General features: G+C 35.7%; 1 protein-coding gene across 1 annotated transcript; it reads right to left on the reverse strand.

The window, feature by feature from the left end:
- Positions 1 to 6,232: 6,232 nt before the first annotated feature.
- LOC149188464 (uncharacterized) lies at positions 6,233 to 16,200 on the reverse strand. The gene is made up of 2 exons (XM_089413016.1): positions 16,017 to 16,200; positions 6,233 to 6,543 (listed from the first exon to the last, which is right to left on the reverse strand). Exons 1-2 carry the CDS (start codon positions 16,167 to 16,169, stop codon positions 6,352 to 6,354), a joined length of 345 nt encoding a protein of 114 aa, XP_089269142.1. The 5' UTR covers positions 16,170 to 16,200; the 3' UTR covers positions 6,233 to 6,351.
- Between the last annotated feature and the right edge of the window lie 4,271 nt (positions 16,201 to 20,471).

The raw sequence follows: 20,471 nt of genomic DNA on the forward strand, positions 1-20,471 counted from the left end.
GTACACTAACTCTTCTTTCGTGAATGAACACTTCTTCAAATTCAGTAATAATTTCTCCTGTTGTAGCCTTTGTAAGACATAATTCAAATGCCTCATATGCTCCTCCTTAGACCTGCCGTAAACTAATATATCGTCCAGATATACTATTACAAATTTACCAATAAAATCTTTAAAAACTTCATTCATGAGTCTCATAAACATGCTTGGTGCATTTGATAACCCAAAAGGCATTACTCTCCACTCATACAATCCCTCATTTGTCTTAAAAGTGGTTTTCCACTCATCCCCTTCTCTTATCCTTATTTGATGATACCCACTTTTAAGATCTAGTTTTGAAAAATACTTTGCTCCACTCAAGCAATCCATTAAATCTTCAATTCTAGGTAATGGAAATATGTACCTGATTGTGATTTTATTGATGGCTCTTGAATCTGTACACATTCTCCAGCCTCCATCTTTCTTTGGACTCAGCACTGTTGGTATTGCGCAAGGACTCAAGCTTTCTTTGATCAACCCTTTGTCAAGCAATTCTTGCACTTGCTTCCTAACCTCTTCATTTTCTGTAGGAGTCATTCTGTAAGTTGCTTTGTTAGGCAGACTTGCTTCAGGAATCAAATCTATATGATGGCTAATTCTTCTAATGGGTGGCAACTCATTTGGCAAATCATCAACAATAATATCACAATATTTCTCCAACATTTCTTGAATTTCAATGGGTAAATCAAAAATTTTAGTAGAAGTCATTATTACCTTGGGCTTGCAAATTACAGAAAAAATTTACCTCATTCTCTTCAATCTGTTTCAAGTATTCCTTTCCTCCTAATAATAGAGTTTTTGGATCAGTCTTCTTTCCTGGGATATCTTCTTCTTGCAGAGGCAACAACGTATGATTGACACCATCCTTTCCAAACTTGTAGGTGTTTCTTTTCCCATCATGCATGGCTCCACTGTCATATTGCCAAGGTCTTCCAAGCAATATGTGACACACATCCATTGGCATCACATCACATACAATTTTATGTTTATACTTGCCCACCTGAAATTCGACTTCACACTGTTCATTTACTAACGGTTGATGTCCCTTTTGCAACCATGACACCTTGTAAGGTGTTGGATGTTTCATTGTCTTCAGCTTCAATTTATCCACCACTTCTGTAGAGACCAAATTATAAGTGCTGCCAGTATCAATGATCATCTGGCAACATTTCCCTTGGACTTTACACACTGTCCTAAATAAAGTCTTTCTTTGTGATGGTTCAACTATCTCATTTGCTGGCTTGAGCAAAACTTTATTAATTGCTAAATATTCTCCTCTCTCTGGTATATTTTCTTCTTTTGTCACTGCTGTTGTTGTTGCTTCTCCCTCAGCTTGAGCAACAATGGCATTCCTCTGATTTGTTTATGCATTCTCTGGGCACTCAAAAGCTTTGTTTCCCAGTTTGTTACATCTGTAACATCTTATTTCTCTGCCTCTTCCTCTACCTCCTCTTCCTCTAGAAAAACTCCCTCTGCCTCTTGCATCACCTGCTGTGGGTGCATGCTGGGTTGAGTTGCTGCTAGCTCCATCTTTAGGTGTTGTAGATCTTCCTCTACCACCTTGACTTCCCCTTCCTCGAAAAGTACCTCTCCCTCTGGTAGACTGCTTCCTCATGAGTGTTTCTTCAGCTTTCAGTGTTATCTGATAAGCTTCCTTTATTGTTTTAGGAGACAGTAGACTTATCTCATCTTGAATGTCCATCCTAAGGCCATTCACATATCTAGCCACCTTCTCATTTGTATCCTCGGCGTCTCCAGCTCTTATGCTTACCTTGTAGAATTCCTTTGTGTATTATTTTACTGTCAAAGACCTCTGTCTAAGATTCTGCATCTGTCTGAACATGGTTTGCTGATAATTACTTGGCAGAAACTTACCTCTTAGCCTTGCTACCATCCTGCTCCAATTCTTGATTGGTTTCTTGCCAAGTCTCTTCCTTTATGCCTGCACACCAACCCACCAAAGCACTGCATGGCCTTTTAACTTGGTGACAACAAACTTGACTTTCTTCTCATCTTCTATTTCTTCATAATCAAAGAATTTCTCCATGCCATTAATCCAGTCTATTAATTCTTTTGGATTCAGTCCTCCTTCATAGATTGGAACCTCAGTCTTTGGCCTAGCTGTGGATTTCAATACTAACTGAAAGAACCTCATCTCAGGAGTAACTGCTAGAGCTTCCTCCTCTACAGCTTCAACCTTAGGTTCACTAACATCTCCATCATCTATATTTCTGCCTGTTGTTAATGCATCCAATCTAGCTTGCATCTGTTACACAGCTTCCATTACTTCAGCGTTTGCAACAAGTCGTCCTCTTCCACCACGCCCACGTCCTCATCCTCTTCCAACTTTGAAAGCCATATTAACTTTCCTTATGTTGCTTCTGAGATTCAATTCAATGTTAGTTGGTTGCTCTGATACCACTAATGGTGGCCTGGGTGCAGACAATATCACTACAACAAAACCAGCGATTAGCGTCCCTTTTTACTTCTTTTTTTGCATCTAGAACCCATTTTTGGTGCTATTTGCATCCATTTATTAAATATGGTGCAAAACTTGACACAAAATTTGCATCAAGTTTTGCACCAAATCTTACACCAAGTTTAGCACCAGGTATTGCAATAGGTTTTGCACCACGTTTTGCACCAAATTTTATGCCAAGTTTTGTGTCATCCTTTACACCAGGTTTTGTTCCAGGTTTTGCATCAAGTTTGGCACCTAATTTTGTTTGACATACTTTTTCATCCTCATTTGCATCCACTTTTTGCACCTACACTTGCATCAACTTTTGCATCCTTTTTTGCATCCTTTTTTAAATCATTTTTTGCATCCGTTTTTTCATCCATTTGTGCATCCCTTTTGCGCCAAGTTTTACATCGTGTTTTGTGTCTAGTTTTGCATAAAATGTTGCATCTACTTTTGTTGCATCCACTTTTCCCTCTTGTTTGGCATCCATATTTACATCCTCTTTTGCATCTATTATTGTACCCACTATTGCATCTAATATTTTTGTGCCACAATTAGCGCCTAGTTTGGCATCTCCTTTTGCACCCACTTTTGATTATAATTTTGCATCCACGTTTGCATCCTCATTTGCGTCTAGGTTTTCATCAACTACTACATCTATTTTTGCATCCCTTTTTGTATCCAATTTTGGGCCGGGATTTGCATCGGGTTTTGTGTCTCGTTTTGCATCTACTTTTGCATCGACTTCTATTGCATCCACTTTTGCACGCAATTTTGCATCCACTGTTGCACCCATTTTAAATTTCACTTTTTGCATCCCTTTTTACATCTTCATTTGCATCATACTTTGATTCTTTTTTTGCATCTATCATTACATCCACTTTTGTTATGCCACAATTTGCACCATGTTTTGCACTCACTGTTGTATCCACGTTTGCGTCTAATTTTGCATCCATGTTCACATCCTATTTTGCATCAAATATTGCATCTATTTTTGCATCCACTTTTATGTTAGGTTTATGCATTGGGTTTTGCATCTCGTTTTGTATCTACTTTTGCATCTACTTACATTATATCCATTTTTTGCATCCAATTTTGTTTTGCATGTTGCATCAATGTTTGCTTCCACTTTTACATCCATTTTTGCATCTTATTTTGCATATTTTTTGTCTATTGTTACATCCACTTTTGTTGCACCATATCTTGCGCCTATCATTGCAACCACATTTGCTTCCACGTTTGCATCCCCTATTGCATCCACTTTTGTTTCATCCATTTTTGCATATACTTTTGTTTCCGTTGTTGCATCCACATTTGTTTCACCACAATTTGTGCCAAGTTTTACACCTACCATTGGACCCATGTTTGCTTCCACTTTTGCCTTCATGTTTGCATCCAAGTTTGCATTGACAACTGCGTCTACTTTTGCATCCACTTTTGTGTTAGGTTTTTCATGTTGTTGTGCATCTACTTATGTTGTATCCACTTTTCATCCAATTTTACTTCTATTGTTGCCCCCATTTCTATGTTCGCTTTTGCATCCCTTTTCCAACACTCATCATATTTTCTACATTGATGATATTCCTTATGGCATTGACAATTATGAACAATTGATGACAATGTCAATAAAATTGACAATGATGAAAATGAAGATGATGGCGATGACATGAATTGTGATTATGATGATAAAGACGATAGTGGTTACAATGACAATGATGATGATGGCAATGATTATGATGATGACGATGCTAATGACGTTGGCGAATCTTCCCAATTTTAGATGTTGTCATTGTCATAATCATAAGCATTATCTTTGGTGTCATGATCATCATTTTCATCTAGGTCATCACACTACAACAAAACCAGCGATTTGCGCCAGATTTAGCGCCAGATTTTAGTGCATTTTTTTTGTAATTGTGATGAGCAACATGGCGCTAAATCTGGCTCTATTGTACAATTTTTAAAGCGTCCTTTTTTGCACCTGATTTTGCATCCTTTTTCACGCTAGATTTTGCATCATTTTTTACACCAAACTATGCATCATTTTTTGCGTCAAATTTTGAACCAAGATTTGCATCTTATTTTATGACAGGTTTTGCTTCTAGTTTTGTGTCATTTTTTGCATCTATTTTTCATTCTCTTTTGCTTCCTATTTTGTGTCATTCTTTGCTTCCATTTTTGCACCATCATTTGCATCAAGTTTACACTGTATTTTGAATCCAATTTAACGTCTTTTTATGCATCCATTTTGTGTCAGTTTTTGCATCTAGTCTTACGCCAGGTTTTGTATCTAGTCTTACACTAGTTTTTGCTTCTATTTTTGCACCAGCTTTGGTGCCTATCTTTGCACCATGTGTTGAATTTGATTTAGCACCAAATTTTGCATCCATTTTTGTGCCCATTTTTGCATCTTTTTTTGGACCATTTTTTACATCCACATTTACGTTTGATTTGTCTCCATTTTTCCCATCTCATTTTGCACCATATTTTGCGTCATTTGTTTCATCCAATTTTGCATCATTTTTAACACCATCTCTTGCATCTACTGTTACATCATTTTGAGCATCCAAATTTGCATTTATATTTGCATCTTATGTTGAGTCATGTGTTGTGTCCACCTTTGCATCTTATTTTGTGTCTAATGGTACATTCAATTTAGAGCCATTTTTTACGTCTACTTCTGTATTTGTTTTTGCACCAAGTTTTGCATCCAATTTTAAGCTATTTTATGCCCCTTTTTGCACCATTTTTTTGTGTCTACTTGTGTCCAATGTTGCACCATTATTTACACCGACTTTTTCATCCAATTTTGCATTTTTTTGGTGTCTAGTTTTACATCGTTTTCACCATCCAAATTTGCATCTTTTTTTGCCTCATTTTGTGTCCACATTTGCATATAATTTTGTGTCTGAGTTCGAGCCTAAATTTGCATGTGATTAGGAATCATTTTTTACATCCAATATGGCATCCTTGGTTTCACCTTTTTAAGCCCCATTTTGCATCTTGTTTTATGTCTTTTCTTACATCTTTTTTTTTTTCCTTTTTTGCACCCAAGTTTGCATCCCAAATTTACACCATTATTTGCATCATCATTTGGCATATTAATTTGTAACATTTTTTGCTTATTTTTAACGCTCAACTTTGCATCTTATTTTACATCTAGTTGTTGTCCTTTTTTGCATCTAATTTGGTGCCCATTTATGTGTCCTTGTTTTTGCCCAATTTGATATCCTTTTGTATGCCATGTTTTGTTCCCTTCTTTGTGTCAACTATTGCACAATTTTTCACTTCTAATTTAAAACACTTTGTATGTCAATTGTTTGCATTTTGTATTAATTCCTAGTTTAACATCCAATTTTACTTTCAATTTTGCATCCATGGTTACATCCGCATTTGACTTCTTATATAGAGTATATTTTTCTTTACATATATGACCCCCTTTATAGATTCATAGTGAAATATATGATAGTTTCTAAATATCATTAAAGCAGATATCACAATTCAAAATCATTTGTAAAGAAATTTAAGAGAAATTGACAACATCCATCCAAAAAAATAACAATGTGTCATTAACAATTTTCAAAACATGTATAAAATAGCAACATAATACTAATAAAATCAGTATTATTTTTAATCAAAACAAGTAAAATTCAAATATGATTAACAAATCAAAATATTTCATGAATATCGTTATTCTACGATAAATTAACAACATACACAAATCAAACTCATCGTATGATTACAAAATCAAAATGTCTCATTGATATAGGGTAAATTCACAACACCCATCTAAACATAACAATGTCATTCTACACAATAATTTCTTCATAAAAAACAATGCATGTGCATGCCTAGCTACCACCACCAAGATCATCCTCATGATCATCTTGACCATCCTCATTACTCTGATCCGCATCATCACCAACACCGCAACTATCATCATCATCTCCTCCTTCACCACCATCATCCTCATCCTCATCATCTCCTGATATATGTAGAACATAATTTGGATCATCGTCTTGGCAATCATTACCTATAGCATTCTGACAAAAAAAATCAATATTACATGTTAGTATTAATTACATAACACAACGCATGTTTTTGTTATACAATGTTAACCATAAAATGAGGTAAGATATACTAGCATTTGCACCAGATGTTGCAAAGGAAACGCCGTAAGGCATAAATTGAAAAATACAAATACAACAAAAGAATACTTTGATAAAGAATAAAAATATATTGAATGCTCAAATCAATGCCCCATTAACTGGAAGCATTTAGTAGACATATCTATCAACATTAGGATTATACACAATGATCAAGAAATTTTCCATATACAAACAACAACTTCCACAACAACCTTTTGTCACATCCACATTTTAAGAAATGCCTTGGAACGTGATCGAAATCTTCCATATTGCCTTTTTCATTATGCAGATAAATCTTCCATATGAGAAGATATAATGCCCCATATCAATATGAGAATGCGCATTAGCTCATATTGGGGCATTATATCACCATTACAAAGGAGTCGATAAAAGACCAAATGCATTAAAGCTTTCCAAGAAATTGCAAAAACATACAATAACACAAGTGAAGATCAAGGTAAATCTGCAGTACATGTTGGATTGGGGATAAAGCCAATATCATAGCATGAGATTGACAATTAAATGAGTTGTAAATAATAATGGAATGATATGGAATTGAATAGCCTACAGGCTGAATATAAACAAGAGAGTTATTATTTCATTGTTATTAATTTATTATAAAATCACATTTTTTAAAACAATAACTATTTTTATTTCAATACCAACCATTAACTAATTTCTAAGAATAATTCTAATTATTGTTGTCCACTTCATCTTCTTTCCATTTTTGTACCATGAGGGAAAAACCCAATACCATTCCTATATCTTAAAATTAACATTAAATATGTCAAAATAGCTCAAGCATATTTTTGCAAGCATATTTTGGAAAACAATCATTACAGACGGATTAAACAAAGAAGAGCGCTTTGAGATCTTCCGCAAATCTTTCAGGAATGTAATAAGAGCAAAATAAAACCCATGGGTAAGTACAGCCAAAAGGATAATGAATCAATCTAGTCACAGTAAATATCAATATGATAATCCAGGTAAGATGTATTGTCACTTTTCCTGATTTCAGCCCTCTTGGCACCGGTAGGTTACCTATATCCTCACCCAAAACCAAAGTAGAAGCAGGCCTGGCTGGGAGACTATCTTTCAAAATTGACAAGGTATTATTTCTATCAATTAGAATGCACATCCTCAGGTGTTCAAAAATAATTAATAGAACAGTCAGCTAGATGAGCAGATCCAATTTAGAGAATCTCACTCAGATCTACTTGACATCACCTCCATGATTTAAATAATGATTGGAGGAGTCTTAATACTCCAGAGTCCAGATCACTTAACATACAGAAACTAAGGCAGCCAAAGAACAATATCCCATCACTCCCATGCCACATATATATGTTTAGGTATAGTTGGAAGGACACATACCTTTCCTGTAACTAATTCAGCAAGGTTGTCATTACAAGTTTTGGGCTATGTTCACTGCCCTGGTATTGAAAGGTATACAGGTTGTTCACCTTAATTACACACATCAATGCATATGTATGTTCAGGGTTTAAGCTCATAGGCCTGTAGCTATTACAACAAAACTACAAGTGTAAATATATAATACAGTGAATTCATTTCTGAGCAAATTCCAAGTCCAGCGTTTGTTCAAGCCAAACAGTCATAAGGTTCTGAGTATCTTATGGTCAAGCATCTCATCAAAAATGCATTCCATCACATTTTATCAATACCCATGCACTATCAAAAGACACGACTCTGTTCCTTCTCCTTGTTATCAAAGGACACGACTTTCTATATGTTAATTTGTACAATCTTAATTCTTATTCTATTCTCTATGTACTTTCTAAATCCTAATCCAACATATCCTAGATCCAACTTCTGCAATATCCAAGGATCTTCATACTTCCACCTTCATACGTTTCTCACAACAAGACCCAAATATAAACCAAGGCTCTGGAGGAGAAACAAGAAGAGAGGAGTGTAGTGACCAACCTGATCTGATCTGCTAATAATACTACAAACTAAAAGATAACTCTCACTTTATTGTTTGTAGCTTCTTGGGGGTGAATGTGACAATGCTATATATATCATAAGGATCTGGAATCTGATATCTCCTCTTTGTTGTGGGTTGCTGGTTCCAGGGTGAGAAAACGTGGTATAAAAGTCCTCTAAAAACGAAGGTGAAGGGTGTCATAGTGAGGTGGTTTTCCAGTTGCTTGTATCTATATAAACTATAAATGGATCTTTACTATAAAGTATTCTAAAGAGTTTCTTCAACTTACTTTAATATCCTTTTAAATTAACTCGTCCTCTTCTCAAAGACCCATATATAAATAAAGCATTGTTCATCTTTTCAAAGCTCATGTCTTAAGCATTCCATTAATACCAATAATAAAAAGAAGGATGATGATTCCGATGTATGTAATTTGTAGTTCTTGTTGCCTATGAAGTCTAAGGAGCTTAATCCCTCAAGAGTAAAACAGTAAAAGGAATTTAAGTCTCGGTCATATTGTTAGTTCCTAATCTCCTACTAACAAAGACATTCCGCTATCTTTTTTCAGGAGTCAAGACTAAACTGTATGTAATCCAAAACATACTTTCTTCGTCCAAGATTTCCCTACTTGTAATAGATTACTACAACCACATATACTACAAAAAGAAACCAATAACTCCTAATTATTATTCTGATGCCTTTGCGAGTTACTGATTAGATAATATAAACAAAGGAGTTATTCTTTATTCCAAGTGATACTAAACTAATAAGAAGACTAATCATACTATTCTTGTTTGTATTATCTCTGTATCTTTTCTATCTAAAGTAAATCTAAAGAGGAAGAATTGCTTGTCCTAATCAAGTGGGGTGAGGATCTAGGGCGACCAATGGGAGAGGAAGGCCTAAATGAGGCACACACTTCTTCTGCTGCTAGGGCCTGGGTTTTTAATAGGATAACCACAAGGATATGTTGCAAGGACAGGGGAATAATTGGTTCTATGCAATGCCATGATCTTCTTTACAAGAGTCGCTGCTAATCCCTTGAATGTATCTTGTTTTTTTTTTGCTTCTAGGATGGACCTACTTAGTCCTTCAACAACTAGAAGAAATAAATAAGGAGACAAGGTACAACCTTGTTTTAAGTTTTAACCCTCTCGAGGGTCTTAAGAAATTAGAGGCTGAACCATTTATAAAAAATGCATAAGAAGCTTAAATTACACATCCCATAATCTAATTTACCAGTGGTAAGTTGAAACTAATATGGATAAAAAGAAGTATCAGAAAGAGCCAAGACACCCTTTATAAGCCTTGGAGAGGTTCAACTTGATCACCATTATTGTAACATTTTTGACTTGAATAATATGGAGGCCCTCTTGTGCTGAAACAATTGCTTCATGGATCTGACGATCCTCTAGAGAACCAAGCGGTTCTGTTATATGAACTTACAAAGTAGTGCTTTCAATCTGACAGCCAAAACCTTAGCCATTATCTTATAAATACAATTAGACAAAGAAGTGGGTCTAAAAGCATAAAAAGACTCAGGTTGATCCACCTTTGGAATGAGTGCAATAGAGGTCCAGATGAAGGAGCCAGGGAGCCTTACTAAAGCTTCTCATTTCTTCCACTACCTGAAGTAAGTTGTCTCCCAACACTTCAACAAATCCCAGGTAGAACTCCACAGTCCACCCATAGGGATTGGGACTCTTGTCCTTATGGAAAGTGGACAAACACATTCAAAAGTGCTTTTCTGGACAGATCACCATTGCTGGAACTTTGTTGACTTGAATAGTGTAGAGGCCCTCTTGTGCTGAAACAATTGTGTCATAGATTTGACAAACTGTTCTGGTTAGATGAAGTTAGAAAGTAGTGATTTTAATCTCACAGACAAAACCTTAGCCATTATCTTATAAATCCAATTACATAAAGCAGTGGGTCTAAAAGCATAAAAAATGTTCAGTCTCAAAACTCTGAAGTAAATTTGTAAAGAATGTAGCATTAGCTTTCTTGGCTTAGTGAAATCCCTAATTTTCTATCCTATTTGCCTGTCTTAAAAATCTCATGAAAACCTGTAAAGATTGTGCCATTGTGTATGCTTAGCCTCTAAAAGCCCTAGCTTTCTATCTTCTTCTGTGTAATTTGAATAGAACACCATCAAATACCAGAATTATCAATTCCCATTCTCCAAAACTTTTAAATGTGCGGAACTGAGACAGAAATCATTCAATCAAACCACTCGAAATGCATCTGAATGCTGATCCATTAACTTAAAGAACTTCTTCCCAAACTCTGCCATTTTTTAAACAAAATTTATCCATACATGCATACATTGTATGTATGTATGTATGTATGGATTGTATACATGTATGTATGGATTGTATACATGTATCTATGGATATGTACTATGCATACATACATGCATACAATCCATACACACATGCATACAATCATACATACATACATGCATCAATTGTGTAAAATGAGAGCTCAAGTGCCAATTGCCAAGGGATATACCTATGCATAGATGACAGCATTTTATTTAGCCAACATGTGAAGCTTGCAATTAATTGGATTATGAACCAGATTGCCTTGGGAAAACAAAGAGGGGTCATGATATGTCAAATGGAGTAAAATTATTCTTTCTCTTGCTGAGGATTAAAGCTACATCAACTCTCAACTTGCCCCTGCCAACCATCTCACTTTCATAGATAAGAAGATGATGTTGTTGGTTATGGTTTTTCTTATTGGTGCAACTAGCCAGATACTGCACGTTGCACATTCTGCAATTTTCCCTTGACCCTTATATGATAAGCTGGTATAACCAACTACACACTTGCAAAAGGAATGTGTAGGCAGAGATATATTCAAGAAACCTTACTACTACAATGTTTGTTTGAATGTATCTTGTTCCTCAATCTCATGGGACTAGTAAGGAAGCTTGCTACATAGCTTTTGCCTTGATTTAGTTAGGGCCAGAAATGAGACTCTGATCGTATGCAACCAGCAAGTTACCATTTGGGTTGTTGTATATTTCTTCAGCTGGCATATTGGTCACCTCAATTTGTTGGGGTCAGCGAGATTTCAAGCAGCTGGATATTGCCATATTGCCCCTACTCACAGTAAAAATTTACCTTGAACATTCTATATAGTATTATCTTGACCTAAATAGGACAAGAACGAGCACTCTTGTCATGTGTCCCTTGAATCTTGAAAGAAAACTTCCATATAAACTACACCTCCATTACCATATCATTGCCTATTCTCAAGGATGGCATTCACATCAGACAGTTGGATCAAGAAGAGGTATCTTGCCAATAAGTTCCACAAGCCATGAAGATAAGTACAAGGCTGCATGCCCACCATTGGGTAAGTTCCCTGGGTTTCTGCACTTCATCCACACATAAACCCTATATTGAACCCTCAAACAAACCCTGAATTTTCCCATCAAAACTACAAGACTTGGCCTTCAAAGTTCAAATTAGGCCTAAGCTCAACCTTCAAACATCGAAATTTGGCCACCAGAACAAACCTGAAACTCAGCCTCAACAACATTGAAGTTCGGCCTTCAACAGGGCTAAAACTCGGCCTCTAGAACAGCGTTGCAACTCACCTTCTAACTAGGACCAAAAACCTTCACAAAGAGTGCCAAAAACCCTTCCCACAAGAAAACTCTCCAACTATGCTTCACTTGGTTCATGAGGTATGAACCTTAGAATTACTCCTTTGCTTGCTTAGACAAACCTGAATTGGCTTGAGCGAGTAAGTCCTAGGTCCCTACACATAACACCTATATATAGTGTGTTTGACCACCAAAAGCAAGGCCGACTTGCCCACTGGCTAGGCTAACTTGGCAGACTATAATATTGAAAAAAATCATCTCTTTAACCAAAAGAAGTTAGGGGAGTGCCATATAATGTTGCAAAAATCTTGGAATAAGCTTTCCAACCATATATATATATATATATATATATATATATATATATAATATATGTCTTGCTGATTTGAAATAAGTTAAGGGTGATTATGTTAAGTGATTTAACACTGTAACTGAAGAAGATAAGGGTTGTTTTGCTGCTGTATTTACGGCCATAAGTATTTCCAGATCTGGTTTATGCATGATAAGGTTGCCCTTCAGGGCTAAACCTTTTAGGAACACTTCGGTATCTTTTCTCTTGGATTGTTTTGATGATTGAGTTTCTTAAGTACTGAAATTTTGTCCACTACCACCACTGTTTTCTATGTTCCATAACAGTCCTGAGGCTGAAAATTCACAAGGTTAAAATCTGGAAAACCTATAGGAAATAGGTGAAATTTTTGTTTTGCAATAAAACTCTTGAACACAAAAATTTAAGCACGAGGGTCGCCCTCAGGTTTTCAACCCATTCAATTATTTTATCTTTAATTATTTTTTTTGTTCTTTTTAGTAGGGAAAAGTTGAAACCCCTAATTCCATCAGGGAACGTGGTTATGTCCCCAGCAAAGTTGAACTGACCTGTCTACCCACTAAAGCACCAGTACCAACACTAACCCATATCCATTTTTGGTATGGATCTGCATAGCAAAAACAGATACAAATGGATCCAATGAGGGATCCATTTCAGGTCCATTTTTTGCTTTGCAAATCCATATTGGAACCATCAAAACTTAATTCTTCAACAGGTAACATGTTTGTATGAAAATTAATAAAACAAGGTTTGATTAAAAAGCATCCTTTATGCCGATCCAAATTCGCTGTAATTCCCAGGTCACTGGGTTTCTAACATAACTAAATCAAGATACTTTTTTGAGATTTTTCAAGTGAGCTGCATTGAACAAGTATCACAGATTGTCATGTAGAATTGACTGCAGAAAATTCCCAAAGAAATGTCTTGCAAATGGCAAATTAGACTATGAATAACACATACAACAATTGTGACCAGTGTTGATTTTTGGGTAGATGCGGGAAGTATTCTCTAGCTAATCAATTCAGCTCATTAAAAGGAAATTAAATAAATTAAGTTTTTTCAAGTCAGTCCCATCATGTGAATGGGTGTGACCCTTGGTCAAAACCCACCTCTTTTGACTACTATAAACAAAAATTCGACCTCCAACATTTGAAAAATTCAGATCACTCAACATCATCTATTCTTCTGTTCAAATGTGCAAGTTAAGGAGGATCTCTAAGGTTGCCCAAGTATAGAAGTTGCATATTGACCAGCATTGACCGAGTGTGTTCTGCCGCTGTTTGACCGAGTTTCTTGGCTGGTTTGACTGCAGAAAAGAGGCCGAGTTGACCGCAGTTTGTCCACAGAAAAGAGACCGAGTTGACCACAGTTTTCCCACAGAAAAGAGGCCGAGTTGAACGCAGTTTGACCACAGAACAGAGGCCGAGTTGACAGCAGTTTCATCGCAAAACAGAGGCCAAGTTGACCACAGTTTGACCACAGAACATAGGCCAAGTTGACAACAGTTTGACCGCAGAACAAGGCCGCAGTCAACTGCAGTTGATTGTAGAGGTGCAGGGCCAAAGTTTGACTGCAGGAAGGAACTTTGACCTGCATTGAATTCTATGTTTTGAGTTGAGTTTGACCACCTTTTTCTGGTCATTTTGACCGAGCTTTTTCTGGGAAGTTTGATTGAGTTTTCAGGGCAGTTTGATCAAACTGATCTGTTGCTGCAGAAGACCAAATTTTGGCTTGTTTGACCAGGTTTGACCTGTGCCAGATTTTTGGTCTGGGTTGATCAACTTTGACTTAAAATATCAAATTGTACCTTCTGCTGAACTGAACAATTTCTCCTAGAAAAATTGCTGGGTTTTCTCCCAAGTTTGGGTTTGCCAGGGCAAAACTTTAGTCTCTCCTGTGCATGGCTATTCTACTGTGATATTTACTGTTTCTATTGCATTTACTGTTGAATTTTTTGAAGTGTTATTGTTTAATGATAGTCTGGAATGTGCTAAAGTAATATCATATATCATTGAACGTAATTATCAATTGCAGAAAATTGGGCTCGTCTAATTAACACTAGGAAATCAACATGGTATCAGAGCTTTGGTGAAGAATGGCCATCGAGATCACCACTTGAAGACACCTATTTTACAATCTGATCCTTGACCAGAACCTTGGTGAAAGAGCAGCCTTTGAAGTGTCTGAGAAAATTTTGAGAGAACAAGCCCCAGTGAAATATTTTGTTGTGATAAGATTGAGTGCTTGTGAATACAATGAAGTTGCTAGCAGCAAGTCTCAAGAATGGAATTTGAATGACTGGTGTTTGAAGGACAACAGTAGCCTAAAGGAATGAGGCCACAAGGAAAAAAATCTGTTTTCTTCAATTTCATTTACAGAACTTCGTTGAGTGGTTTCTATTCATAAGACAAGGATGGAATGGCCTCCTTACTTATCATGATGTGAAAGCTTTTTAAGTGACATCAGAAATTGCATGAAAGCCTAAAATCCCCGGACCACAAGTACTTTAATGAAATGTAAACAGAGAGGGCCGAGACTTAGTAAAGGGGCTGAACTGAATGTGATCCATACACCTGTGCCGAAATCGTTTGGCAACCTAAAGTGTGATGTGTTGTATCAAAGTTCCTTTATAGTTGTTACCTCACAGAAGTAGCGTGTTGCCTTGAAGTTGTGTGTTGTCATGCACCTTGTACTATATGGTTTAAAAGGGGTCTTTGAGAAGCATGTCTAGAAGAACCCTTTGTGTGAGCATCGGAGGACAGCCCGTAAGACTTATGAAATTGTAAGCAATGGGAAGTTGTTAATTTGACTAAGCATTAGCTTTCTTGGCTTAGTGAAATCCCTAATTTTCTATCCTATTTGCCTGTCTGAAAAATCTCACGAAAACCTGTAAAGATTTGCCATTCTGTACGCTTAGCCTCTAAAAGCCCTAGCTTTCTATCTTCTTCTGTGTAATTTGAATAGAACACCATCAAATACCAGAATTATCAATTCCCATTCTCCAAAACTTTTAAATGTGCGGAACTGAGACAGAAATCATTCAATCAAACCACTAGAAATGCATCTGAATGCTGATCCATTAACTTAAAGAACTTCTTCCCAAACTCTGCCATTTTTTAAACAAAATTTTGAGCACAACCTTGTCTAGTCCATTTATAGAGAGCGTTAGTTTATGAAATCTTGCCTGTAACCCAAAATAGAGTCAAAATTTTCCATTGAAAGCTCAGAATAACTGAACCAGAAATAACCCTCGTGAAATTTGCTGCTTAAAACATTGTTTTGAGCATGGCCTCTTTCTTCAGATTTATTTTAGATAATACGGTAGCTTATTTAATGAAATATTTCCAGAAAGTTGAAATATGGCAAATTTTTCCAATCAAGAACTCTAAATAATTTCATTAAGACAAGGCGTAGAGGATTCATGATGGCGACAAGAAAATAATGGCGCTTTGCAATTTAAGCACTCTCTTGCAGAAAAATACCTTTTCTGAAATCGTTTTGACCACGAAGAAACGCAGATGAACTGTTGGAAGTCGTGCAGAGAGAGATCTGGTGGCTCGTGGATCGATTCTGGGGCAATGTTTATGCGATTGCAAACCATGATCTGGGGCAATGTTTATGCGATTGCAAACCATGATTGTTCATATGCGAGCTACTGAGCTCGTTGAGAGGGATACGCGCAATGGCGCCAAACTACCAAGAGGATTTGAATTTAAAGGCGAGATAGAATATCTACCGTCCGATCATGTTATCGCCGGCCATATATTTGTGTTTCAGTAAAACGGATTTTCAAAGAATTTGAAATATTATACATTTTATAGAATTTGAAATATTATACATCTGAATAATAGTTTTACTTTGGAAAAATAATTGGGCACATCAAATAAAATATTGATGCGACCGACATAGAACTCCGAAACAATAATGCACCCTTCTCTTACTCCAAAACAATAATGCACCCTTCTTTAGCTGATGTGTCAATGCTTTCTTTGAAGTGGAACTTAAAGAATTAAGTAATTATTCATTATTAAATTGGGATTTTATATAAATTAATTGATTATTTATTAATGTTAATTTCATTTTATAATTTTATAGTAATTTTTAATAGATTTTTGTTAAAGATAATTATTTGAGCTATTATTGTATCAAGATTTTTGTTGTGTCTTTTATTATTATATTTTAATCCACTTTAAACATGCTCAAAATATGTTTTCATCTTCATTTGTGGAGATTATCTACTTGCATATTCAAAAAGTTTTGATGTAGTTTTTGCCTTGAAAAATGATTATTGTGATTGTAATGGTGAGAAATTATTCTATAAACAGTGTTAAGTGTTATTTAGAATAAATGAGAAATTCTTTTTGAATATATAAGACTAATCTTTGAGAGAATAGATATATATTCCCTAATTATCACATAAATAAGGGGTTAATCTTGCATTTAGTGCTTTATCTCTGTAGAGTTTCGCTAAACAAAGGGAATACCTCCTCCTGCGTGACTTTGATTGTCCCTCCCTCTTACAGGATTGCAAAGCATTAAGAATTGAATCTTCTTTATTTTAAAGATGTAGTCTTGTCGAATATACCAAAAACATAGTAGGATTCTTTCATTATTGACAAAATCAAGCACATGTGCAAGGGAAGTATTCATCTATGGATGGTTAACAAGTTCATTAATAACTACAAGCAAACGCTTCAAACTATGTATTTAATGATCTGTAGTCATCATCTAAAGAGTTCAAGAATCAAATCAATTCCAACCTAAGTTCTAAGTATATGGTAAACCTCTACTCTAGAGGTTCTATTATTGTAAAATTTCACAACTATGGAAGTTGTGGCAAGGTCTCAAAGGAGGGACTTTCTTTTTGGGGCAAAACTAACCTTTTTTCAAAAGATAGTTTCTATAATTGAATCCATCTTCAATATCCATTTCTGCAACCCCACTCTGCCGGATTTGAATATTTAATCCCCCCTACTTATTTTGGGATGAGATGATCTTTCAAAAGCCAACATAAATATATTGGGGACTTTCAACAATATACAAACTAAGCAAGGAAGGGTATACACACATGTGTTAGAATTTGAATTGAAGTTGACTTGAGCAAAGGTATAACAATGCATATTTAATTAAATATTGGTGATTTTAACAACCACGTCCATTAGATTAAAATAATGATACTTTATGTGTATCTATATGCAAAGACAAAATACTTGAAAGGCACCTTCCCAACAACAAAGGTCATTATAAGAAAAATGGAAAAATAACAAGTTGATGGGTGGTATGATTGAATGAAGAATCAAAGGGCAAGAAAGAAGAGACATCCAAGTTTAGTCCTAATAAAAGATTTTATGGCCCCTTCCAAGGAGTGCGTTATTAAGAGGGACACAAACATGATCATGGAGTCTGTGCTAAAGTCTTATGGGAGAAATAGGAAGCATGTGAATGAGATATTATGGATTTCAAAATAGAAATCATGTTATTCAATCCAATAGAAGCAAGGGGATTGGTGCTACTTGAGACTCCATAAGCTCTAAATCAATTGGTGAAAGCAAGAAGTCTAAAAGATAAATGCAAAGAAAGGAATATCCATCTATGTACAAATCTACAATAAATAAATTCAAAATTATACAGTGTTTCCATATAGACAATGTTAGGTCCCTATAACACTAGTGATTCCCCCATTACTAGTGTCATTGTGGCCCTTACTGTTATTGTTGTGCCCTTATTGTCCCCATATTGTTATTATTGTGCCCCATAGAAGCCCACTATTGTTATTTTTGTGCCCTTATATTATTATTGTTATGTTGACTTTGATTATATTGTGACCCCTTAGACTCCTATATATAGAAATGAGGCTTTGTCATTTGTATCATCCAATAATTGCTCTTTTGTGTAATGTAAAGGAGGTTGCCCCCTCGAAGAGGCTGATTTCTAAGTTGTTGATCTATCTTTTCTATCTTTTTGTGAGTTGGTTTCATAACAGACAACCTAGGTTCGAACCCTAAAAAGTGTAGGGTCTTTGTGAGTGTTTGTGAGGGAATGTGTTTGACATCACATAATTGGATTCCCTTCATCATCAAAGAGACATGTGTCCCAAAAGTCAATTTGGTTTAAGTGGATGTTAATATGATACATTGTATATTTTCTGAGGGTAGTAGCACAATTGGAACAAAGCATGTTGGCAAGCCCTTGTGTATCCAAGTGATTGAAAGTTCAATCCCCCAGACATATCTCACCAATTGAACTTAAAAAAAATATGATACATTGTATATTGCAAAGCCATTAAGTTAAGTAATGACCTTGGCTAACCCAAATATTTAATTAGAATTTAAGCTCAAACACAACATTAGAAATGAAACCTTCACTCTAGATCTAAGGATATAGGGGTCAACATTGGATATTGGATACAAGACAAGGTGATCAAATGTATCTCTTGGACTAGCATTTTTTACAAAGGAATACAAATTTTAATGCTTATATTAACATGTATGTATAATATAATAATGAAATAGTCACTCTTTAGTTCATGGATAAAAGTGTTGGTGTGGAAGGAAATCTCGAGGGATGTGTCACTATAGTCATAAAAATTGCATTTATTGTGGCACATGGAGAACTTATTAATTGGGTGTAGCTTTAAAAATGGATAGGAGTGTTATCCTCCCCACCTAACTGCAATTCCTACAAATGACATATTTAGTGATTAATGAGTATATTGTTGTAATAATTTTGAACCCTGTGTTAAGAAATCCCTATGCAATCCAATTTAACTTAGGTACCATCCTCAAAATGAGGAGAATTCATTTGTGGGTTTCCTTAGAATGTGTATTTCAAGGAAGAATGTGTACTTTGTTGATATGTTGAAAGGTTTTACGGTCTTTGTGTTTTAGTGTACCATGTCATGTTTGGCATTGAGCGTTGGGTGTGTTGGAAGCCAACTCTTGGTAAACTCAAATACACTTGTCCTAAGGAGGGAGTTGGGGTTTTAAGGTTCTCTGGTTGTAAAAGCTTTCAAAGTCAATGTTTTTCATCCTCTTCTTGCATATTGCAGCCTCAAGGCCATTCGATGAGTTGGTGGTCATGCTTAAGGTTTTCATCCTATTCTTGCATTGTGCTTAAGGTTGATTGGTACCTTGTTCCATGAATTATGATCAACTTTGGGTCCTCTTTCAGTAGACACCTCCTAGCCACAGTATTAAAGGCAACATATTGGTTTCCTTTACTAATTTTAGCTTGTAATAAATTTAGATGTAATGGTTGTCACACGCGTTCATATACAACTACCTCATAACAAAGCTAACACAAGCACTTCTACCCATGCCTACATCACATCACAGAGGAGGAATCAATCAATATTATTCAATATCCCGCATTCGAGTATCCCTCCTTTGAGGATTCAATCCAACATTTATGGAGATCAGGTCATCCATTTACAATAACTAGCTTTGCCATATAGCATGTTCATATTCCTATTGTCATGGCCGAAAGTACCACCGACATATATCTTATGCAATACGAATAAATAATTAGAACGCCTCAATGGATGCAATTCATCCTATAATGCATAATGCATATATTAGATAACCCGAAGCATAGGCTCTACCGTTTCAAAACAAAATCATTTATCATACATAATCAATAATCCGTCTGCCACAGTTGCATGACACGTTAACATGTGTATCTTAGGGATTATGCACAATTAATCAGAAGCGCAGCATTGGATGCATAGCACAAATAACTTGTACCATAGTTTATACAGTCGAGCCTTAACCACAGTTAACAAATTTGCATAGCGGCTCAAGCACGACTATTCACTATCTTAACAAAAGACAGGTTAACACCAATTCTACATAAGATCCACATACTGTGACTGTGATTAGAATTTCATTTATGTGCATCCATAAAATCATCTCATTAACGCCACATGCAGTGCATTTAAA

This window comes from Pinus tabuliformis, chromosome 3_1, assembly GCF_031772625.1.
Source record: "Pinus tabuliformis cultivar Carrire ecotype Pingquan chromosome 3_1, CPIR1, whole genome shotgun sequence".
Classification (NCBI taxonomy): domain Eukaryota; kingdom Viridiplantae; phylum Streptophyta; class Pinopsida; order Pinales; family Pinaceae; genus Pinus; species Pinus tabuliformis.